The sequence below is a fragment of the Passer montanus genome, unplaced genomic scaffold (assembly GCF_014805655.1).
Source record: "Passer montanus isolate IOZ18808 unplaced genomic scaffold, ASM1480565v1 scaffold119, whole genome shotgun sequence".
Taxonomy (NCBI): Eukaryota; Metazoa; Chordata; class Aves; order Passeriformes; family Passeridae; genus Passer; species Passer montanus.
Genome location: NW_024358611.1, coordinates 255,529 through 276,125, shown reverse-complemented (window position 1 = coordinate 276,125; position 20,597 = coordinate 255,529). Strand labels below are relative to the sequence as shown.

General features: G+C 45.9%; 1 protein-coding gene across 1 annotated transcript in view; it reads left to right on the top strand.

Annotated features, from left to right (window-relative positions):
- INTS9 (integrator complex subunit 9) overlaps positions 1-19,679 on the top strand; it is a 60,537-nt gene extending 40,858 nt beyond the window's left edge. Inside the window, exons 13-17 of the mRNA XM_039697631.1 lie at positions 3,919-4,043; positions 5,627-5,794; positions 16,375-16,473; positions 17,412-17,549; positions 18,440-19,679. Of these exons, the coding sequence (XP_039553565.1) occupies positions 3,919-4,043; positions 5,627-5,794; positions 16,375-16,473; positions 17,412-17,549; positions 18,440-18,616 (707 nt within the window). The 3' untranslated portion in view covers positions 18,617-19,679. The remainder of the gene's footprint in view (positions 1-3,918; positions 4,044-5,626; positions 5,795-16,374; positions 16,474-17,411; positions 17,550-18,439) is intronic.
- Positions 19,680-20,597: the final 918 nt, after the last annotated feature.

The window sequence follows — 20,597 nt, the reverse complement described above, 5'->3', positions numbered from 1 at the left end:
TACTCTGATTTTGTGTCCAAGGAGCTCTGAGATAATGGAAGGTGTGCTGTATATGACTTAACCAGGTAAAAAAGGTGTGGATTTTTGGACAAAGTAATTAGAGCTGGGGAAAAGAGCCCTGAGGACCAAATCAAACCTACTCCCACAGCAAGGGTGGAATGGAGTCCCACTGTTAAGTTTATTTTCCTCCAGTTTTTAGTGAATAGGAAAGCTGCTGGAAAGCACAAAGCCTGAAGAAAAGAGGGCTGGGAAAGGGTTATTTCCTTCTTATTTCTTTTTTTAACTGTAGACTCAAGGCTAGTGACAAGCAAGTCCCTTTCACAATATTGGCACCAAAAAGTGTGACAGTATCATGATATTGTTAAGCCAATTTGGGGATATTTTTAATGTATAATTAACCCTATTAAATGGGAGGGGAGATACAAGGGACTTCCTGCAGGGAACTTAAGTCCAGACTGTTTCTGTGCAGGGGAATGGTGCAAGGTGCCACAGCACTAAAGGTACAGCTGCTGCAGGGCCCATCCCTCCTGACCTTTGAGGCAGTTCAGGAGACATGTCCTAATTACAATAATTGGGTAAAATTGCAAGGTGGATATGCATTGTCTGAAAATAGTGAATTTTACTCCAGTCAGGACTTCAATTAAGCCAGAGTTTGCAGAGCTTTTGCTGGGGTGTGTGTTCCATGAATCCCTGGGGAACCAGTGGCATTAATCACATTGTGAATGTGCTGCCCAGGGTGTCAGGAACTGGCCTTTAATGGCAGGAACTCTTCCTCTGTGTCTTCTGTAAGGAGAGGCAATTGACCTTTCTGTGTGAGATCCCAATCTTTCAGGGAGCTGAGGCAATCGAGCACTTCTGTCAGAGCCTGGCCCTGGCAGGTTGTTAAGGCATGGAAATGTCACTCCTGACAACCTGGGGGTGCAGCAGGTCATGGTCCTGGAGATTCATCCCCACTTGGTACTTAGTGAAACTCCAGTTGAGAGCTGCTTTGCTTGGGTGACCTTGGAGTGCACAGTGACTCCAGATGCTTTGGAGTTTTTTTCCTAAGTTCTGTCTGTCCATGGCTTTTATCCATAAGTCCTGCTGCCTTATGGTTGTCTAGTCCTAGGCCTATTTCCTTATGGTTGTCTCAGCTGGAACAAAACACAGAATCTAATGTTGAGTTTGGCAGTTGGACTTGATGACCTTAGAGATTCTTTTCCCAGCCTAAATGATTCTATGTCTATAGAAATTCCTAGCAGATTAAATTTTCCTGTTCTTAGTACCAGTGAAAATCTGAAGCACCTCCACTGATGCCACTGATTTCCATTATTTAATTACTTTTCTGTTTTAAGCTAAAATCTCCTGTGGATGTGAAAGAACCCCAATCCATTGGAGCAGTGTGTGAGAGCAGATGATGTAGCTTTTCCAGTGAAAAACTCCTGGTTTCTGGTAATTAGAGCCTTTAAACTCCAGACCATCCTGCATTGTTAATGACCCCTGCTTGTTCAGTCCACAGCAACCAGTCAGTCTCCACCTTTCCAATCTGTAATGTAAAAAAACAATGACAAGAATATAAATTAAAGCAGCCAGCAGCCAGGACCTGGCTGTGAGGGAACTGTGGTGCTGCTCTGCTGGCTGGTGTCACCTGCAGACATCACTGCTGGAGCAGTATTGAGGAGATTATTGATTAAAAATATTGAATACCACTGAGCCACAAAGAAATTCTAGCAGAAGACACGGTATAAAGAAGTCTCCTTTAAAAACCAGCTCCCTGGGAGATGTTAAAACCAGCTCATGCACGTCAGTGCTGTACAGTGGAAGGTTTTATAACTCAGTGTCACGCTGCAGTAAATCAGGAGTCTTGGGGGAAAAGCTAAAGACCTGTAATTCTGTCAGGAAAAGTCAATATGTGTCCTTGACAAGCACTTGCTGCCTCCAGACAGGTGACTTTGGGATTTTGGGTGGTTTCAAAACAGCAGCTCCTGTGTGTCACATGAGTTCCCAGTGACAGCCCAGCTCAAGTTGTGTTTTTAACATTCTAAATCTTCCCAGTCCTGTGTTAGGATTCCTTCCCTAGAATTTCTCCCTTTTCCAAGGCTCTCCTGTCCTTATTAGGGGTTCAGAGAGGCTTTGGACTGGATTTTATATGGGATCCCTAGACCAGAACTCCATGTCTGTACATTCTCTGAACCTGCTGATTGAGAAATGCTAAATAGGTGCTGCCTCAAATCTCTGTGTCCTCCACAACCCCAGATGGGATGGAAAACCTCCCTTCTGGTAATTTCTTAGACTCTTTTTTCACAATTTCATGGCATATCTCTAGCAGAGAACCCCTGCCTGACTTAATCTTTCTGTTTTCCCCTAATGACTTTTTAAATGCCTTGTCATTTAACCCTAACTGATCATTTTCAACAACCAGCTTTCTCAGTACTCCTATTTTTACATTTCTATTCATTGCTATTAAACTTTACTGACATCAAATGCCATTTTTACATCGATATTTTTAGGCTTTGTTTCATTGCCACCACCACATCTGCTTTTAATAACATGGCTTTTTGCCCAGTGTAATTTTACTCTGTGTTTGTGGATTCATGGCTTCATGTACACGTCCTTGTACAACACTCATTTTTTGTTAATATTTCTCACTTTAATGTTCCCAGGCAGCTACTCTGACAATTGCTTTAAACTTGGGGAAATTATCCCTTTGACAGTTCCAAACATTTGTATCATTGCCTGGTGCCAGGTTTTGCTCTCTCAGGGTAAATATCCCCACGTGGTGCTCAGTGCTGCTTAGCCAGCAGCAGATTTGGAGATTTTTAGATTTTTAGGTGAGCAATTAACTTGTCTTTTTGTTGGATGTCACAGCAGTGCTGAACTTCCTCTGCTAAGGTTTGAAGGAGATTTTTTCTTGCTGTCTGCATGAGAAATCCACCCAGTGCTCTGCTCTGCTGCCATGTCAGAACATCCTAGATGTCTCTTTAAATCTGGACTGGAGGCTTTGAATTTCAGTTTCCTTTAATTTCATCCTTTCAAGTAAAGCAGGTCCCAGAGAGTTCCTCCTGCTGTGTTCCAGCCAGGCTTGAACTTCACTTTGCTCTGCCTGGTGTCCTTTGGGGCCCTGTGGTTCAGGATAATCCAGCAGATGAGACTTTCTTGCATCCCCTTCTCTTTTCCCATTCTGTACTTATCAAACTCATACCAGTTCCTTTTTTTCCAGCATTCCCTTTGTCCCATCTATCCCACAATTATCAGGGAGATGGAGATGGTATAATCTTTTCCACCACTTGCTGGTGACCCCCAGAATCAAGAGGTTGCCTGTATTCTACACTGAGATCTACATTTGTCATTCAGAAAAAAAAAATAAATTCTGTAGTATTCTCAATATTTTATTACTCTGTGCTGTGTGGGAGTAAAAGCCCATTCAGTTCCTGACTTTTCCCTGGCAAACCTCTTATCCAGTAATAAAAGAACCCTTGGTTTCCCACCAGTCTAAACCTGGCTCTTAGATTCAAAAGAATAAATATATTTATACATCAAGATATCATCTTTATGCTGCATTTTTGTCATAGTGAAAGCAAATTTGCCATTTCAATCACCTTACAAGACTCAAAATGTCTACATTTTGCCTTCCTTTACAGGATCTGATTAAAAATAAGAGATGATGGTTTTGTCTTGATTAAATTTGTTCTAAAAATCATGCAATAATGTGTTCAAATGAAATAGTATTGCTCTGTTGCTTGATTAAGGTAAGACTAATTGTGGGCGTAATTTTCATCAAATTAATTGAAAATAATGGGTGGGGGAAGGAGGAAGGGAAGAGAAATCTGTAACAGAATTAACATTGAGCAACAGCTCTGACTAAACTGGAATTAGAGAGGATTTGGGCCATTTTTGTTGTTAATGGGCTGTGAGTGTTTTCAACATTTCTCTTTCCAGAACCTGATTTCTCTTACCTGGATGCTCTGGCTCCCTATCAGCCCTTGGCAATGAAATGTGTTTACTGTCCCATTGACACAAGACTCAACTTTATTCAGGTGTCTAAATTACTCAAAGAAGTCCAGGTAATGAATTTTCTGTTGCCTTTTCTTGCATTTCTTCACACAGCTGAAATTAAATAAATGAATTGTGAGCAAATGTTGCATTAAACAAAAATGGAGGCAACACCCAGATCCTTTTTTCCATGATTAAGACACAGCATTTAGCTCTGCTTTAGGAGAGATCTAAGAAATAGAGGGTTCTTGTAGTATCTGCTGTTCCCCCTCAACTCTTTGTGCTTTAGTGACCCATCCCATTTGTTTCTACTTAAATTTGCTTTCTGACTCATGACATAATTAAAATAATAACCAGATTTTTTTCTGGCTGAGTATTTCCCTGTGTTCTGTCGTGCTGAACTCTGAAATACACATTTTCCCAGACCTCCTAACAATGCCTGCATCTCTTTATCTCATTGCTCTGCGACCTGGCTTGTCACTGCAAACTGATAGAGCTGCCACTGCCTGGCTTTGCATAAACATCTCCTTTGTGCTACTGCTGATGTGTTGGGCTGTCTCCAGGGCAGCTTGCAGAACCACTGGCTTCTCCTTTGGCTTCCTTAAACCCTGCAGTGGCAACCAGCCTCTTTCTGCTTTCCTAACATATTGCTGCAAAACTCCAGGAGTTGTTTCTGCACCCTTGATTATTGACGGCCCACGTGTTGACATTGGGATGGTCTCCACCATTTCCTTCCAGTATATCTGGCAAGGATTTGGGAGAAAACCCCATTTCATATTTTTATTTTTTCTCTCCTTGTGGCAAGTATGATCTCAAAGTGGCGATAAGACATAAATTCCTGGAGGGTCGCCACATCCAGTTTGCAGAACTGGCTTCTCCTTTGTCTTCTCCTTTGGCTTCTCCTTTGGCTTCTCCTTTGGCTTCCTTAAACCCTGCAGTGGCAACCAGCCTCTTTCTGCTTTCTTAACATATTGCTGCAAAACTCCCGGAGCTGTTTTTGTAGCATTCATTCTTGACAGCCAAGGTTTCTGCAGCCCCACATGTTGACATTGGGATGGTCTCCACCACTGTTACCATTTCCTTCCAGTATATCTGGCAAGGGTTTGGGAGTAAATCCGAGTTCATATTTTTATTTTTTGTCTCCTTGTGGCAAGTATGATATCAAAGTGGCGATTAAGAACATAAATTACGGGAAGGTCGCCACTTGCAGGATGCAGAACTGGCTTCTCCTTTGGCTTCTCCTTTGGCTTCCAGTTTGCAGAGCTGGCTTCTCTTTTGGCTTCCAGTTTGCAGAACTGGCTTCTCCTTTGGCTTCCTTAAACCCTGCAGTGGCAACCAGCCTCTTTCTGCTTTCTTAACATATTGCTGCAAAACTCCCGGAGCTGTTTCTGCATCCTTGATTATTGACGGCCGAGGTTTCTGCAGCCCCGCATGTTGACATTGGGATGGTCTCCACCATTTCCTTCCAGTATATCTGGCAAGGATTTGGGAGAAAACCCCATTTCATATTTTTATTTTTTCTCTCCTTGTGGCAAGTATGATCTCAAAGTGGCGATAAGACATAAATTCCGGGCAGGTCACCACTGCACGCACCTCCATCTCCTGGAGCATTTTCTAGCAATGCTGATGGGAATTCCACCCTGCTGTGTTGCAGCCCCTGCACGTGGTGTGCCCCGAGCAGTACACGCAGCCCCCTCCCACGCAGTCCCACCGCACAGACCTGATGATCGACTGCCAGCCCCCGGCCATGTCCTACCGCCGCGCCGAGGTGCTCACGCTGCCCTACAAGCGCCGCTACGAGAAGATCGAGATCATGCCCGACGTGAGTCCCTGCAGGGCACAGACACAGGGGGGTGGTTCCTGCTCACACAGCCAATTTCCTGCTCAGCAGCCTCTGGGAAAGGTGTGGAGTGGCAGAGTTGTGGTTGGAAAAGGTCTTTAAGGTCACCCGGTTGAGTTGTCGGGCAACGGTGCCGCTGTGGTTGGTCTCGAGTGCCACTTCCAGGGGTGGGGCTCCTCCACCTCCCTTTCCATGAGGGAGTTGTTCCCAATATCCAGGTGCTACTAGAGGCTGTTTCTTCTCCTCCTGTCTGTGTTCCCTGGGAGCAGAGCCTGACCCCCCCTGGCTGTCCCCTCCTGTCAGGAGCTGTGCAGAGCCACAAGGTCCCCCCTGAGCCTCCTTTTGTCCAGGCTGAGCCACTTTCCCAGCTCCCTCAGCCCCTCCTGGTGCTCCAGACCCTTCCCCAGCTCCATTCCCTTCCCTGGACACTCTCCAGCCCCTCAATGTCCTTCTTGTTGTGAAGGACCCAGAGGTGTCCTCAGGACTGGAGGTGCAGCCTCAGAACTAAAGGTATTTGTCCTTAAGATGTCTTGTGGCTGGAATTTACAGCTGATTTTCATCATGTAAAGCACATTCTGTCAACTGAAGAGCCAGAAAATAACCATTTTTGAGAGATAATTTCACTCTATAAACTAATGGGAACAAAAGAAACCCCACTGGCTGGCTGAGAGAGCTGTTCAGCCTGGAGAAGAAACCTCAGAGCCCCTTCCAGGGCCCAGAGAGACTCCAGGAGAGCTGAAGAAAGACTTGGGATGAGGCATGGAGGAACAGGACACAGGGAATGGCTTCCCACTGGGAAAGGGGAGATGAGGGTGGTATCTTGGGAAGGAATTCCTGCTTGGGAGGGTGGGGACAGGCTGGGCTGGAACTCCCAGAGAAGCTGTGGCTGCCCCTGATCCCTGGAAGTGTCCAAGGCCAGGCTGGAGCAACCTGGGATAGAGGAAGTGTCAGGATTGGAGTGGGATGAGCTTTAGTGTTCCTTCCAACCCAAACTATTCCATGATTCTGTGATTGTGAGCAGGCAAAAACTGTGTTCAGGTGAGTTGTCCTTTGCAAGAAAATCCCATCCCACAAGACAAACAGTGATCTCTGCCATGTGTGAAGAAATCTCCAGTTTAAATATGAGGGAGTTTTAGGCAGAGCAGTTTGGCACAAGACAAACAGTGATCTCTGCCATGTGTGAAGAAACCAGTCACCTCCAGTTTAAATATGAGGAAGTTTTAGGCAGAGCAGTTTGAATTAATGCCCCAGGACCATGGAAAAGATCCAAAAAATCTAGGAGTTAGTAGCCAGGAGTTGTCTTTCTCCTTCCCCAAATTCACCTGCTGTTAGAAATACCCTTCCCATTAAGGGTCAGTTTTCAGTCCTATTAAAGAAGCAATGAAAAGGCTTATTTGTATTCCAACAATTTCCATAAATGGTTAATTCCTACAGGCTGCAGGAGCCCAGCAGGTTAATGGATTGCTTGTAGCCATCTAAAATGTGGATTACTTATCCCCACAACATCTATTAATGATTTATTAACCCCATAAGTCAAATCCAAATGTACCCATATTACTAAGGGTGACCCATATTCTGACAGACATGAGCTTAAAATATTTTTTTGACAATCCAATCAGCACAAATGTGTCCTTGGATCAAAGGTGACAGTGGCTTTTTGCAAACAGGCATTACTGCCCTTTAGAAACTGCAATATTGAGTGACTTTTCATTGGAGTGTAGAAGGAGGAAGCATCCTTTAGTTGAGCCAAATATGAAGTTCAGAGCTGGGACCCACATAACAAATCCCTCAGCCAGCCCACAGCACCCAGTGCCACCATTTCACACCATTCCTGTGAGGAGCCTGCCCAGCCCTGCTTGGAGACAAGGAGAGGGCTTTAATTACAAAATATGCTTGGCTGCAGCTCCATCTTGGCATGTATATTTAATTGTTTGGGAAATTTACATATTTATTGGATCCCATTAAAGCTAAGACTGGTGAAACTTGGCTTCAATTCACCAGCATGAAACCAATCCTGAGTTCAGAGTGCACGAAGCCAGCCTGGGGCTCTCTGATTATTCAAATCCCACTGAAGCTTTGGGTTTCCACCTGAACTCTGAGGTGGAGCTGAGCCTTTGTGTGAGAGCCCAGCCTCTGAAGGGACTGGATTCCAGCTCTCCCTGCACTTCCCAAAGCTGCTGGGAGGGAGGATGCTCTGTAGGGAATGTGGCATCACCAGCCTGGGAACAGCAAGCTGGTTTCCATTGCACATCCTTTAATTTGGAGAGGTCCAGCAGAAATCTGGAAAAAGGATATAAATGGCCTTTTTTTCTCCTCCCCTAACAAATAAAATCTAATTACATTCACACAGGAGTCCTAATTTCAGAGCTACCCATGTTCAGGGAGGAGAAATACCTCACGATTGTCCATATCCAGGGATTCTTCAGGCTGATTGTTCAGCCTGAGAAGGCTCTGGAGGGACCTTTCAGCACCTGAAGGGGGACTCCAGGAAAGCTGGAGATGGACTTTGGACAAGGGGAGGAGTGCCAGGACAAGGGGGAATATATTCCCATTGCCACAGGGCAGGGTTAGATGGGATACTGGGGACAAATTCTTCCCTGGGAGGGTGGGGAAGCCCTGGAATAGAGTTCCCAGGGAAGCCCTGGATTCCTGGAAGTGTCCAAGGCCAGGCTGGATGGGGATTGGAGCAATGTGGGGTAGTGGAAAGTGTCCCTGCTCATGGCAGGGGGTGGCACTGGGTGAGATTTAAGGTTCCTCCCAACCCAATCCATTCTGGGATTTTCCCTGGTTCCAAAACTGCTCTTTACAACTCGTTGCAAAATCTGCTTGGTTCTCCTGAAAACACTCCTGAGAGCAAGGCTGTGCTTCAGGACTGTTAACAGGATGCCATTCCTCAGCTCCAAGATATGCAAATCATCCTCCAAAAGAGGATCTTGCTCCTTCTTTTTAAGGAAACTACGTAGTCCTGGTAAAAAATGGCTTCAGCTTCCCCTTCTGCTGAGTGGGTTGTGCAAGACAGATTTCAGACATGATGGATGGGGCTCCCTGGTGTGGGAGTATTTGCTGCTTAATGTTCCCTTTTCAATAGTTGAGGGTTCCTGAATATAGGAATTTCTGTGCTGCAAGGAAAGGGCATTTGTTTAATGTGGGCTCCCACCAACCCTGGGGTTCTGTGCAGGCTCAAGTGGCAATTGAAAAGGACATTTTATAGCTCCTAGAAACCTTGCAATGGCTTGTTATTTGTCAAAACCATGTTAGCCTGAAATGGAATGATGAAATCCACCCTGGAAAAACCAGTAATTGCTAAATGTGCTGCAGGGCTGGGATTTGTGTGTGAAGTAAACCTTAAAGTCTCATAAAAGAATGGCTGCTGCAATGAAGTCCTGATCAGGGCCCCCTCCTGACATCTCCAGTCCCTTTCCCAGCTCAAAGTTCTGCCTGGATTCTTCCAGCTTTTGGAAACCAAAGGGTTGGCTCAGCATGGCTCCAGTCAGTGCAGGCTGATGCTGTGGTGGAGTGAAATTTCCTTCCCAAAACTTGAAGTGAGTCAGATCCTGGCCTGTCAGACTAATGGAAATTTATTTTTTCTGCTGGACCCTGTCTATATTTCAATCACTGAGGAGTGAAGGCAAAGGCAGGTCAGGCAGGCCTGTTGTATGATAATGAGATTTACACTCACAGCAGCCTTTGTTTGGAGAGTGTTTTTAACAGTCCCAAGGCATCAGGCTGGAATGGCTCTTCCAGGGATTGTGCAAACCTTTACACTTTAAATAATTTCTTCTCAGCATCTGCCTTTCACTTAAAAAAAAAAAATATATAAAAAAAGACTGCTTCCTGGAAATTGGTTAGGCATTGTCTGCTCACGGGAGAAAGATGGGAAAATGGAAAACACCTTCTGGAGCAAACAGATAAAATTAAACAGTAGTGTCTGAGCAAATAAAGTGCCTCCAGTTTAATTACAGCTGAACAATGGTGCAGCTCACTTGGTGCCTGCAGCTGACACTTCACTGAGGGCTCTGTGCTTTTCAAATACTCAGTTTTGTGTTCTTCAGGACACAGCCCAGTCAGGAGAGTGTCAGGGTACGAGGCACAGCCTGACACCAGGTGAAATTATCAGGAAATACTGCAAAGAAGAATTAGGAAAACAGCCATTATAATGATGGAGGTTTCATCTTGACTCCTTTTCCTTACCTTTACCTGACCTTTCCAACTTCCTTCTGTGTTTCAGGGACTCAGGAGTTTTCAATTCTGTCCTTCTTCCCACCCTAGCTCATTTTGGTGACCTCACATTATCCAGTCTCTGACCTCTGTGTTCCTTTTTCCCTGACTATTCCCCCTGGGTTCAGTGTGCTGTAGCCTCACAAGAAGTAAGTGAAATACAACCTGTTTAAATTAAATAGAACCTGTTTAAGTGAAATACAACCTGTTTAAGTGAAATGGAACCTGTTTGCTTCTGCTGCTCAGCCCTGCCCCAGCTCCCAGCTCACTGCAGGATTGCCTGGAGTCTCCAGGATGGACTTCACCTTTTGACATTCCCCCAAAACTGTTCTTTCCCAGCTTTTACCAACTCCCCTCACACAAAGCCAGAACCAGTGCTGATAAATCCCCCTGATTTACATCAGCAGAGCTCAGTGCAGCCTTTATTTTCTGCTTAGAAACATCTCCCACCTCACTCTGGTGTCTCTTCTCTCCTGGCCATTCAGCATGAGAGAGTTCTCCTCCCTCCTCTTCTCTTTTTTTTGTGCTTGGAATGTGTTACCCTTCATTTCCTTTGCCTTTTTTTGTTGCTGTACCTTTTCTGTGGTTGGTCTTATCCACAGGTTGTCCTGTTTAGTCAGGTGGAACTCAGATCTGCTTTTCTGCTTCCAGCCTGCCTTTGCCTGCCTGTATTAATGTCTAGGTTTGTTTTTCCTTTCATTTTTGATGGCTGGCTGTGAGATAACACTTTTCTAGCCAGGCACTCAGCTCTCTCTTCCCAGTCAGCTTCAACAACAACATCCCATCTTGACTTGACATCCTGACCCATAAAATGGTTACTATATTTTGAATATTTTGATTTATGCAGTTTTTATGTCTTTCAAATGACTCATCTCTTGCATCTGCAAGCTTTACTGCCTTTACTTTGAAGATATTTCATGTCCTTGCTTCCCCTACCTGTCATTTTTCATTCAAATCCAAGCCTAATTTCTGCTTCTGCTGGTTCTGTTTTCCACCATCCTTTTTTAAGTTTCTCAAACAACTGTTCCCTGCCTGTTCCCAGGCTCCTGGGGAAGAGCTTCATTAAACAGCCATAAATCTCCTTCATTGCACCCCTTAAATACTCCTTAAAGTGTTTTTTTGGCACAGGATTGGCAAAAAACAGTGGATAGAGTTAGTGTTGAGTGGGTAGAGTGAGTTCTGGTGCTTGGAATCCCACCCAGGATTATTCCCTGGTGGTTCTGGTTTGGGGACAAGGGTTTGGGGACAAGGTTCCTCCTGCTGATCTGGAGCCCTGGTCCAGTAGCTGCACGTGGAACATGCCCATGGAAAAGAAGAGCTTTAATTCATTGCTCAAAACTGCAGACTGCCCCTCGTGCTGCTTTTATTTCTTCACTGGATGCTCTGTGGAAGCCCAAAGCCAAGATCTGGGTTTTTGCAAGTGATAATAGCAAAATCTTTAGGTGTTCATGGTATGATTCTTTGTCCACTGAAGTTAATGAGAGTTTAAAATCTGCTCCAGAGAGAGCTGTGGGAGACCCCCAGCTCTGTGAAGTTGGGGTTGACTCAGCAGCTGAATTAAAACCCTTGGATTGTGTCAAAATGTGAGGCTGAAAGCCCAACAGGACCTGACTCAGATCACCCACTAATGATCCCACAGGTGCCCTTCATTTCTGGGCTGTTCTGTGGTGGAAAAGCCTTTGTTCCTTTAGCTCTCAGTAGCAAAATCCCCCAATTTCCATCCTGCCTGCAGCGTGCCTGTGCCTTGTTCTCTGTGCCTGCTGGTCACAAATCCACATTTCAATTCCCCTTTCACCCCATGTGTTTGACCCCACATTTTTTTGTCCCTCTGTAGGATCTGACAGTGGCAGAATTCCTGCTCTTGGCCCCTGGTTTAGCAGGGGCTGTAAAACCAAGGCTGGATCTGTTGGAGACTCCTCCTGTGTCTGGCCTGGCCATCAGAGCTCCTGGTATTTAAATAATTAATAAATTATTAATTAAATTACTTTAAAAATTAAAGGATAAGAGGAGGCAAGGAAGTAAGAGGTGAGGGAAATTATCCTTCTCTCCTGACATCACCATCCAAATTTAAGTGACATGGCAAAGCCATGGTTTTAATTCTGCTTACACTACTGACCCTTCTCTCCTGACATCACCATCCAAATTTAAGTGACATGGGAAAGACCATGGTTTTAATTCTGCTTACATTACTGATTCTACAGATCCTCCTTGCTTGTGAAAAGGCTGCTGCACAGCCTTGAAGCAATTTTTGTTCTACTAAAGATGCTTTCCTACACCCAGAAACTGGATTTGGTGTGTGTGAGGAGCAGGGCAGTGGAGAGATGGAGGATGAGGCAGGTTCTGCATTCAGGTTTTGCTGAGGAGTAGTTACAATAAAAACCTCTGAGGTGTGACCTCTAAGGCTTTTCCTGAGCTCAGGCAGATCTTCAAATCCTTGAGCTTCTCTAATAATTGGCAGGGGATATTTTTTTTGTCCCATACAAATTCCATCCTATTCAGGGGCTGGGATCTGGGTGGGAATTGCTTCATACCCAGCAAGCTCCAAGGCTGTATTCCATCATTCCCACCTAGAAATGGAAGTGCCCTCAGGGCTTACGTGGCCAGAACCCAGCTGCAGTTACCAGCAGTGTTTAAAATGTGCCTCCAAAAAATGTAAGATTTCAAATTGCACAGACTTTTGCCCCTGCTGTTCCCAATAGATGCTGTTCAAGCCCCCACTGTCTCTGATGGCCAGAAACATCCTAATTTCCAGCCTACACATACTCACTGCTGGCCTGCACACATTTATTCCTAACATCATGTTTGAGCATAAATACATTTTCCCTTTTGTTGGTATTTTTCCCTGTGGTGTTTATGTAGAATAATCAAATTCTCCCTTTGGCTTTCTTTTTTGCCAGGCTAAACAAGCCAAGATATTTAGTTTCCCCTTACCAGGCAGCTCCTCCTGGCCTATTCTACCCTTCAGAATCTCTTACTTGAACTGAAATTACCCACAATTTACAAGTAGTTCAGATGAAATCTTGCCAGGCCTAATGTAAGAGTGATAGCTCATCTCAGAGAGAATTACCTGATATTTTTTGGGCTTGAATTTACCTTTTTCATGGCCGTGTCACATTTGTGACTCTCCTGGGATGGACTAATAAACCTGAACCCTTCATCTCTGTCCTTTGCAGCAGCTGCCAGCCCACAGCAGAAATTCTCAGTGTTAGCCCCATCCTTGGCCTTCATTTTGTGCTATTGAATTCCATCTTGGTTTTCTCACTCCAATTCTTGGAGTTTTTGCTCTCTCAAAGCCAGGTCCTGTTTTCTTTTAAAGGTGCCCTACAAACTTCAGTGGGACATTCTGAACACTCCTTCTCATTCTGTGCTGAGGTCATTAATGAAAACTGGGGGTAGGCTCAAGAATGTCCCTTCAGGAATTGCAGCAGCAGCCCAGGAGTTCCCTGGGAATCTCTTGCCTTTAACCAGTGCTTTTCCCACCTCAGGACTGCCAGAGGAATCCACAGTCTGGGGTTTCCCATGTGCTTCTCTGGTTTGATCCCACCTCTAATGCAGACATCCCACATTTATGCAGTTTAAAAATCTGGAAAACACATTTAATGATGTAAAAACCCTTTCTAAATACACACTGTGTAATTTAATGTACACATCAGTGATTTCAGGTCCTAAAAGTTCAGGGGATTTTAGCTGCTGGTCACTTTGCTGTGCTCCTGCTTGTTCTTCATATCCAGCTCACCTCACTCAGCCCAAACTTTGCCCTTCCCTGCTGGGTCAGCCCTCCTGCACCCTCTCCTGTGTAAGCTAGAAGTGAAAAGGGAAAAAGGAGGAGTTTGGGGAGGTCTCCCAAAAATCTAAGGAGAAATTACTGCAGCTGGGATGTTAAAATTCTCTTGTACATCCAGCATGTCTGTCCCTGGAAGAATCCTCCAGAGAACCAAGACCGTGTTGTGCTGGAAGTCTGGTCCTGCCCTGATTTTATTCATTGATTATTCAGCCTCATTTTATCTTTACTGTGAAGTTTCAGGTCCCATCCTCAGGGGTTGTTCAGCCTCTCATTGCCAACAAGAGGATTTTTGGCTGGTGACTGAGGACGACTTAAACCTGGGGAGAGTTGTCCCCATTGAAGTCTTTAGGAGAGTTTTAAGAGTGACTTAACCCACATTGTTCTTTATCAACATCTGTAATTTAGCCAACAGCAGTGTTTGTGCTCACAGGGTGTGTGTCAAATCCTCTTTTGGGGTGGAAAATGGAACCCTACAGGAAAGACTTATTGGTAAAAATATCTTTCCTCTGGTTTAGCGTGGGCAGACAGCTCTGATCACAGGAGGAGAACATCCCAAGCTAAAAACTGAAATACTGCATACATCCCCCCCAAACTTCTCCTAAGGCAGTCCAAGTGCTCATCCATGGGCAGGGGACTGATTCATGTGGTGTTAGATCTCAGTGTCCCTGCTTTGGTGGCTTTCCTGGTGCCAGCATGTGACACTGGGCTCGGGATAATGACTGGAAGGAAGACTCATTTATTCCTGCTTGGTGGGGGGCTTTTCAATCTCACACACAAAGGCACAACAAGAGCCAGCCACTGCCAGTTGGACAAATTCAACCTTGAAATGAGACACGGCTTCCTGGCTGCCAGGAGAATTAAAGTTTGAAACCACTTGTGAGGGGAAACAGTGCAGTTGCCATAGCTTGGAGTTCAGACAAGACTTGCTGCCTCTGTGAAAAGGATTTCTTTAATGCAGCATTTCGGAGGAGTTCTGTGATTTGTGTGTGCAGGAGGTCACTTGAAAGGAGTGGAGCAGTGCTGCCTGGCCTTGGTGGGTGAATTACTGGATGTGATTAAATGACCTTTTTGGTTTGGGTCACTGAGTTTCTGTAATAAAAGAATTGGCTGCCACATGGAGAGGGCTGTGAGCTGGGGAGGAAATCAAAATGAATGCCTTTCCTACTGTCCTTCTGACTGTAAATAATCCACGTGTTGCTATTTAGCCTGTTTAAAACCTGCAGAAATGTTAATAGCAAAATACCTCAGTGGCAGGAGAAGACTTTGGTTGCAAGCCACCCCCTGTTCTTTAAGGATCTTTCTCTCCACAGGATTTGTCATTTTGCTCTCCATCAGAGCCCGTTTTGTATCGATCCTGCTCAGGAAGGTGGCTGGAATGGAAAGTGCCTTCGACCACTGGGAAGGCAGCAGAACTCACTGCTGCAAGTGCTGCTGTTTTTACATCCCAGGAGAAATGTGAAGCAATGATTGTCATTATATTTTCATTCTCTTTGCCTTCAACAACTAACCATAAAGGCTGTATTCAAATTGCCTGCTTTAAAGATCTTGAACAGAGTCCCAGAGTAACAGTGAGCTGAAATTGCTCCATCAAGTTTGGATTTCTAGGATTCACCACAGCTGAATACAGACAAAATTTAGGATTTTTAATGCAGCCTTTTTTTTCCAACACACCAACTGCTTTATTCCAAGGAGCTGCTCTCAAAATGTACCTGCAGCTTTAACAAGTGAGATTTGCAGAACTTATTAAAAGAACTTTGCCACCATTGAAGCCAACAGAAAAACCCTCTCAGTGCTTTCATGGCGAAAGGATTGGGCATCCTGGCACCTTGAATTCCCTTGGAGGGAAAAAAGGAATAATTTTCTCCATTCATGAGCACTGTTTTCTGCAGAATTCCTTTGGAAAAGTGGCTGGAAGAGGTGCTTCCCAACTGGCCAACTTCCTCTGGTCTCAGCAGGTGCAGCTCTGCCCACTCCAGGCACTGCCAGCAGTGTCAGATCCAAACTCCAAGCCAAAACTGAATTTTATGTCTGCCAGGGAAGAATTATATAAAAGGCAGTGGGAAGGGTTTGTGCAGCATTGTTGGAATAATTTCAAGCTAATCAACAGTGGGTTGGTTGAAAACATTGGGGTTTTAAGGACAACACTTCTTATTCCAGATATTCTGCAGTCAGGAACTGAAAGGAAACTCACTTTGATTTTCCATTGTCCATCAGCATAGCAAACATAATAATGCTGGATTAGACCACGAGTTTTACTAACTAAAATTATTAATGAAGCAATTGTCTTTTCACACAAGGGTTCTCTGTGTTTATTGTGGTTTTTGAGACCAGCCCTGGTTCCTGCAGACCTCGTGCTGCTCTGCTCATGGTGTGAAATCCATAATTTTGAGAGCTGGAAGGAGGCTGGGCAGGTCCAAGGAGCTCTCAGTCTATCAGTGGCTTTGTGTTTACAGTTCATTAGCCCATGTTTAAAAATACCACACTGCCAATTTATCTCACAGCTGGGTTCATGCACGTTTTGAGCTGATCACTTGCTGAACAAAATCTCCTTTTGCTTCAGCTTGCAGATTCCCTCGTGCCCTTGGAGATCAAGCCTGGTATTTCCTTGGCAACAGTTTCTGCTGTGCTGCATACTAAGGACAACAAGCACGTGCTGCAGGTACAGTCTGATGGGAAAGGGAGAAAAATACCTTTACTCTGGCTTTTCCTGCCATCCAGGACCCCAGCAACCCCTCCTGCAGCTCCTTCCCACTGGGGCAGAGCCCTGGCATGTGCAGGTGAGGAATGACACCCAGAGCAGGGAGTGGGATGCAAATAAATCTCTCTCTGCCCTCTTTTCCTTGGCCATGTGCCTGCCTGAGATGAATGGGGAAGTGAGATAATTCCTGAAGAGAGGTTACAGATCATCCTGCTGTCTTCCACAATCAGGAACAGCATCAGTCAACCTCTGAGGACCAAGGGTTAGAGGAGAGAGATGACCTGGGACATCAGGCTTGGGAAGGGACCATCTGCCTTCAGTTTCCCTGGAGGTTGTACATCTCTGCTCTCCCTTCCTGCCACCCCCTTCAGGCTGGCTCTGGAATTCGTGGCAGGAGGAGATGATGTCCAGGGAGCTGCTCAGCAGTGGCTGTCCTGCTCCCCTTTCTGTCAGATCCATGAGCCTGCAGGGCCTCACTGAGCAGCCCTTCCCACACTGGGCAGCAGAGCTGGCTGGGCCCAGGAGCCTTGGGAAGAGAGCCCAGGGTGGGAATGTCAGGGACGTGAAGGTTGGTGAGGATTTCTGTCAGGGCACAGCAGTCAGGCTGCCCCCTCTTCCCAAGCTGCTTCCCTGGAAACCTCAGCAGCTCTGGGAACGTTGAAGTGCTGCAGTGGAATTGGTCTGAGGCTGCTGTTGTTCATTTACTCCTTTCTCCACTAATTCTTGCTGCCAAATAAACTTAGACCTGGGCTTACAACACCAGAATCCTCATAAATGGCTGGAGCTAAGCCACGTTCTCATTCCCTGAGTAGTCACTCTCTCTGAATTTGCCTGTTTCCCAACCTGTTGCATCTTTTAGAGTGGGATTTTTAAATTTTTTTTTCCTTCTCATCCCTCAGCTCCCTCCAAAACCTCCCCAACCTCCTGCCAGCAAGAAGAGGAAGCGGGTGAGTGATGATGTGCCCGAGTGCAAATCTCTGAAGCCTCTGCTGAGTGGCTCCATCCCCATGGACCAGTTTGTGCAGACTCTGGAGAAGGTGAGGAGTCTTTGGTGGCAGGTGGGATTCCAGCAGATTTCTGCACCTCTCAGATGTGCTGCTTTGGTAGCAGAGAGAGGGGAAATCATTTTAGTGTAGCTTGAAATGGAGAAAGGCCAGTGAGTTGCCAAAGTGCTCCGAGTGTCCCTGAACTTCAAAATAGGGGGAATTGTTCCCTGTGGAGCCCTGTCCTGCTATGCAGGGTTCATGTCAGTGATCCCCTCTGTTTCCCATGGAAGAAGAGCTTTTGGGTGAGTGATTTGCCTCACAGAACTTTTGGATTCAGCAGCTGAGGGAGTCTCAAAAAGCATTTAAATCTCCACAAGATCTGTAAGAAGGTGACCAAGTGAAGAACAGATCTGGAAGTGTCTCCACTGGTGGAGGAGCCTCCTGAGGAAGCTGCACAAATTTTGTTGCTGCTCTGTGGAGTCTTGTTTTCACCTGCAGGAAATAAAATATTGCAGACTTCCAGAGCCTAAAGGGGCTCCAGGAGAGCTGGAGGGGGACTGGGGACAAGGCATGGAGGGACAGGACACAGGGAATGGCTTCCCACTGCCAGAGAGCAGGGATGGATGGGATTCTGGGCAAGAAATGTTCCCTGTGAGGGTGGGCAGGCCCTGGCACAGGGTGCCCAGAGAAGCTGTGGCTGCCCCTGGATCCCTGGCAGTGTCCAAGGCCAGGCTGGACAGGGCTTGGAGCACCCTGGGACAGTGGAAGGTGTCCCTGCCATGTCAGGAGTGTCACTGGATGAGCTTTAAGGTCCCTTCCCACCAAACTATTGTGTTATTCCATGAAATTCCCCTCACCCCTGTGCCCTGCTCTCTGCTCTGAGCCAGTTTTCCTGAGCTGTGCTGATTTCCCTCTCTGTCCCTCTCCCACCCCAAACCCAGCACGGCTTCAGCGACGTGAAGGTGGAGGACACGGCCAAGGGCCACATTGTGCTGCTGCAGGAGGCAGAGACCCTGATCCAGCTGGAGGAGGACTCCACCCACATCATCTGTGACAATGACGAGCCCCTGAGGGTCAAACTGCGGGACCTGGTGCTCAAATTCCTGCAGAAATTTTAGCTCCTGGACATCAGGAGGCGCTGCAAGGAGAGAGCCTGGAGCAGCAGAACTTGGAGCTGTCCAAGGAGAGAGAATTTTGTGATTCAGAGACACCAGAAACCACCTTCACCTTCATGGAGGAGCAAGGGAGTAATTTTTAATATCTATTTTTTAAATCTTATTTTTAACCTGTTTTGGAATACTTTGGAGGAGATTCCTGTTGTGTAAAATTGGGAGCTGGGAATCTTACAGCAGATAGGAGCTGCAGAGTAAATAACTGGAGTGTTTATTTACACCAGGCTGAAATGCTGCTCCCCTGTGTCCCTCAGCAGTCTCTGCCCCAGTCCTTCACCTGACAGAACTCTGTAGGAATATTGAAACAATGGCCTTTTTCCTCCCACTGCTTCTTCCCAATCCCCAGATCCCATTCCCTGCCTCTCCTCCCTGTGTGTTGTTCACCTGTCCTTCACTGGCACGAGGAGGGGAGAGCTGGTGAGGCAAAGACTGTACAAATAAAAATGGGAAAAGGGGGCCTGGTGGTCATGGAGAACAGTGGGAAGAGCCTGGCCATCCCCTGCACAAGCAGGGGCACTTTGGAAAAGCTTTATCCTTTAGGAATTCCAGTGTTCATTGCTGCTGCAGCCTCACCTGTTCCATCCAGATCTGTCCATGGAGCTCCAGCCCTTCACTACAGCTGCTTCCTCCTGGGTTCCTCCATCAGCAGTGGAGGAAACACCTCAGGAGGACACTTAGGGAAGTCCATAAAGTAGGAAAATTCCTAATGCTCATAAAAAACCTTCTGAGATTTAAGTGCCTCTTGTTTCTACCTTCCAAAAACGTGTCCTTGTAGCCCCCCCATCCCAAATCCTGGATGGAATTCTGTCATTTATCCAGAGCCATCTGTGCTGCAGACCTGGGGAGGCTTTTCCCTCCCCAAATCACATATTTGGGGCCTCACCTCAGTCCAACAGTATTGCTTTTAAAGGAGACCCATTTCTCAGATTTACTGCTGTTCATTTTTTATTGGATTGTTTTGTATTTATTTGGTGTTAAAAAATAAAAAGCAGAGTGAGACTGCCCAGGAGGGAGCACATCCTGTGGTTTATAAAAGCCTCTCTGTGCCCATTCCACATCCTTGTCGTGACACCTTTGGGAAATAAAGCTGCTCCTCCAGTTCATCCCTGTGAGGAGATGCAGGCAGTGGAAGCAGCTCTGCAATAAAATCATTTTTGCCACTGCAGTGTTCACATCCCATTGCATTCCCATGAAGGATTTCTGTAGGGTTGGGTGTGCAGATCCCAGCACCCACACCTTTATCCTGTGTGTGAGGAGTGGTGTCACCAAAGGGAAAAACCTGGGGCAGTGGAATTAAATCCTCCTCAGGGTTTGCAGCTTTGCTGCTTTAGCATCACTTAAAAACAGAGTGTAAAAAACTGGGATAATTTCACTTTAATATAAACTCCAGAAGTATTATTCCTAACCCAGAGAGGAATGGGACAAACTCATCTTTCTGCTGGTTACCTCAGCTCCAGCACTGATCCCACTGCTCCAGTGCCTTCCTTTTCACATTCCCAAGGCTTTCCCACCCTCCTCAGGGGGAGGAAGTAAAAATTAAAAGCTTTTACATTTTATTTCCTTTCTTTTTGAGCAGGAAAACTTCTCATTGTTCCATCAGTCCAGCAGCTGAGAGTGGATTGTTTTGTTATATTCAGGTTGTGCGTGCTGGAAAAACAAACATGCTGGGAGGGGAATTCTTTAATGAGAAACCCTAATTAAACTGGAAAAAGAAAGTGCTTGTTTCTTCTGCACAGAGAGAGAAAAACAAACAGCATTTCTTTGGGCTGGGTCAGTCCTGCAGAGGGAACCATGGCAGCCCAGGGATCTGCCAGGGGAAGAGTTCCATGGATGCTGTCCAGGCTTTATCCAGAATTTCCCAATTTAATGGCCAAAGAACAGCAAAGGCTCCTGGCTTCACTCTCCTTCTTCCAGAAGGAATAAATAA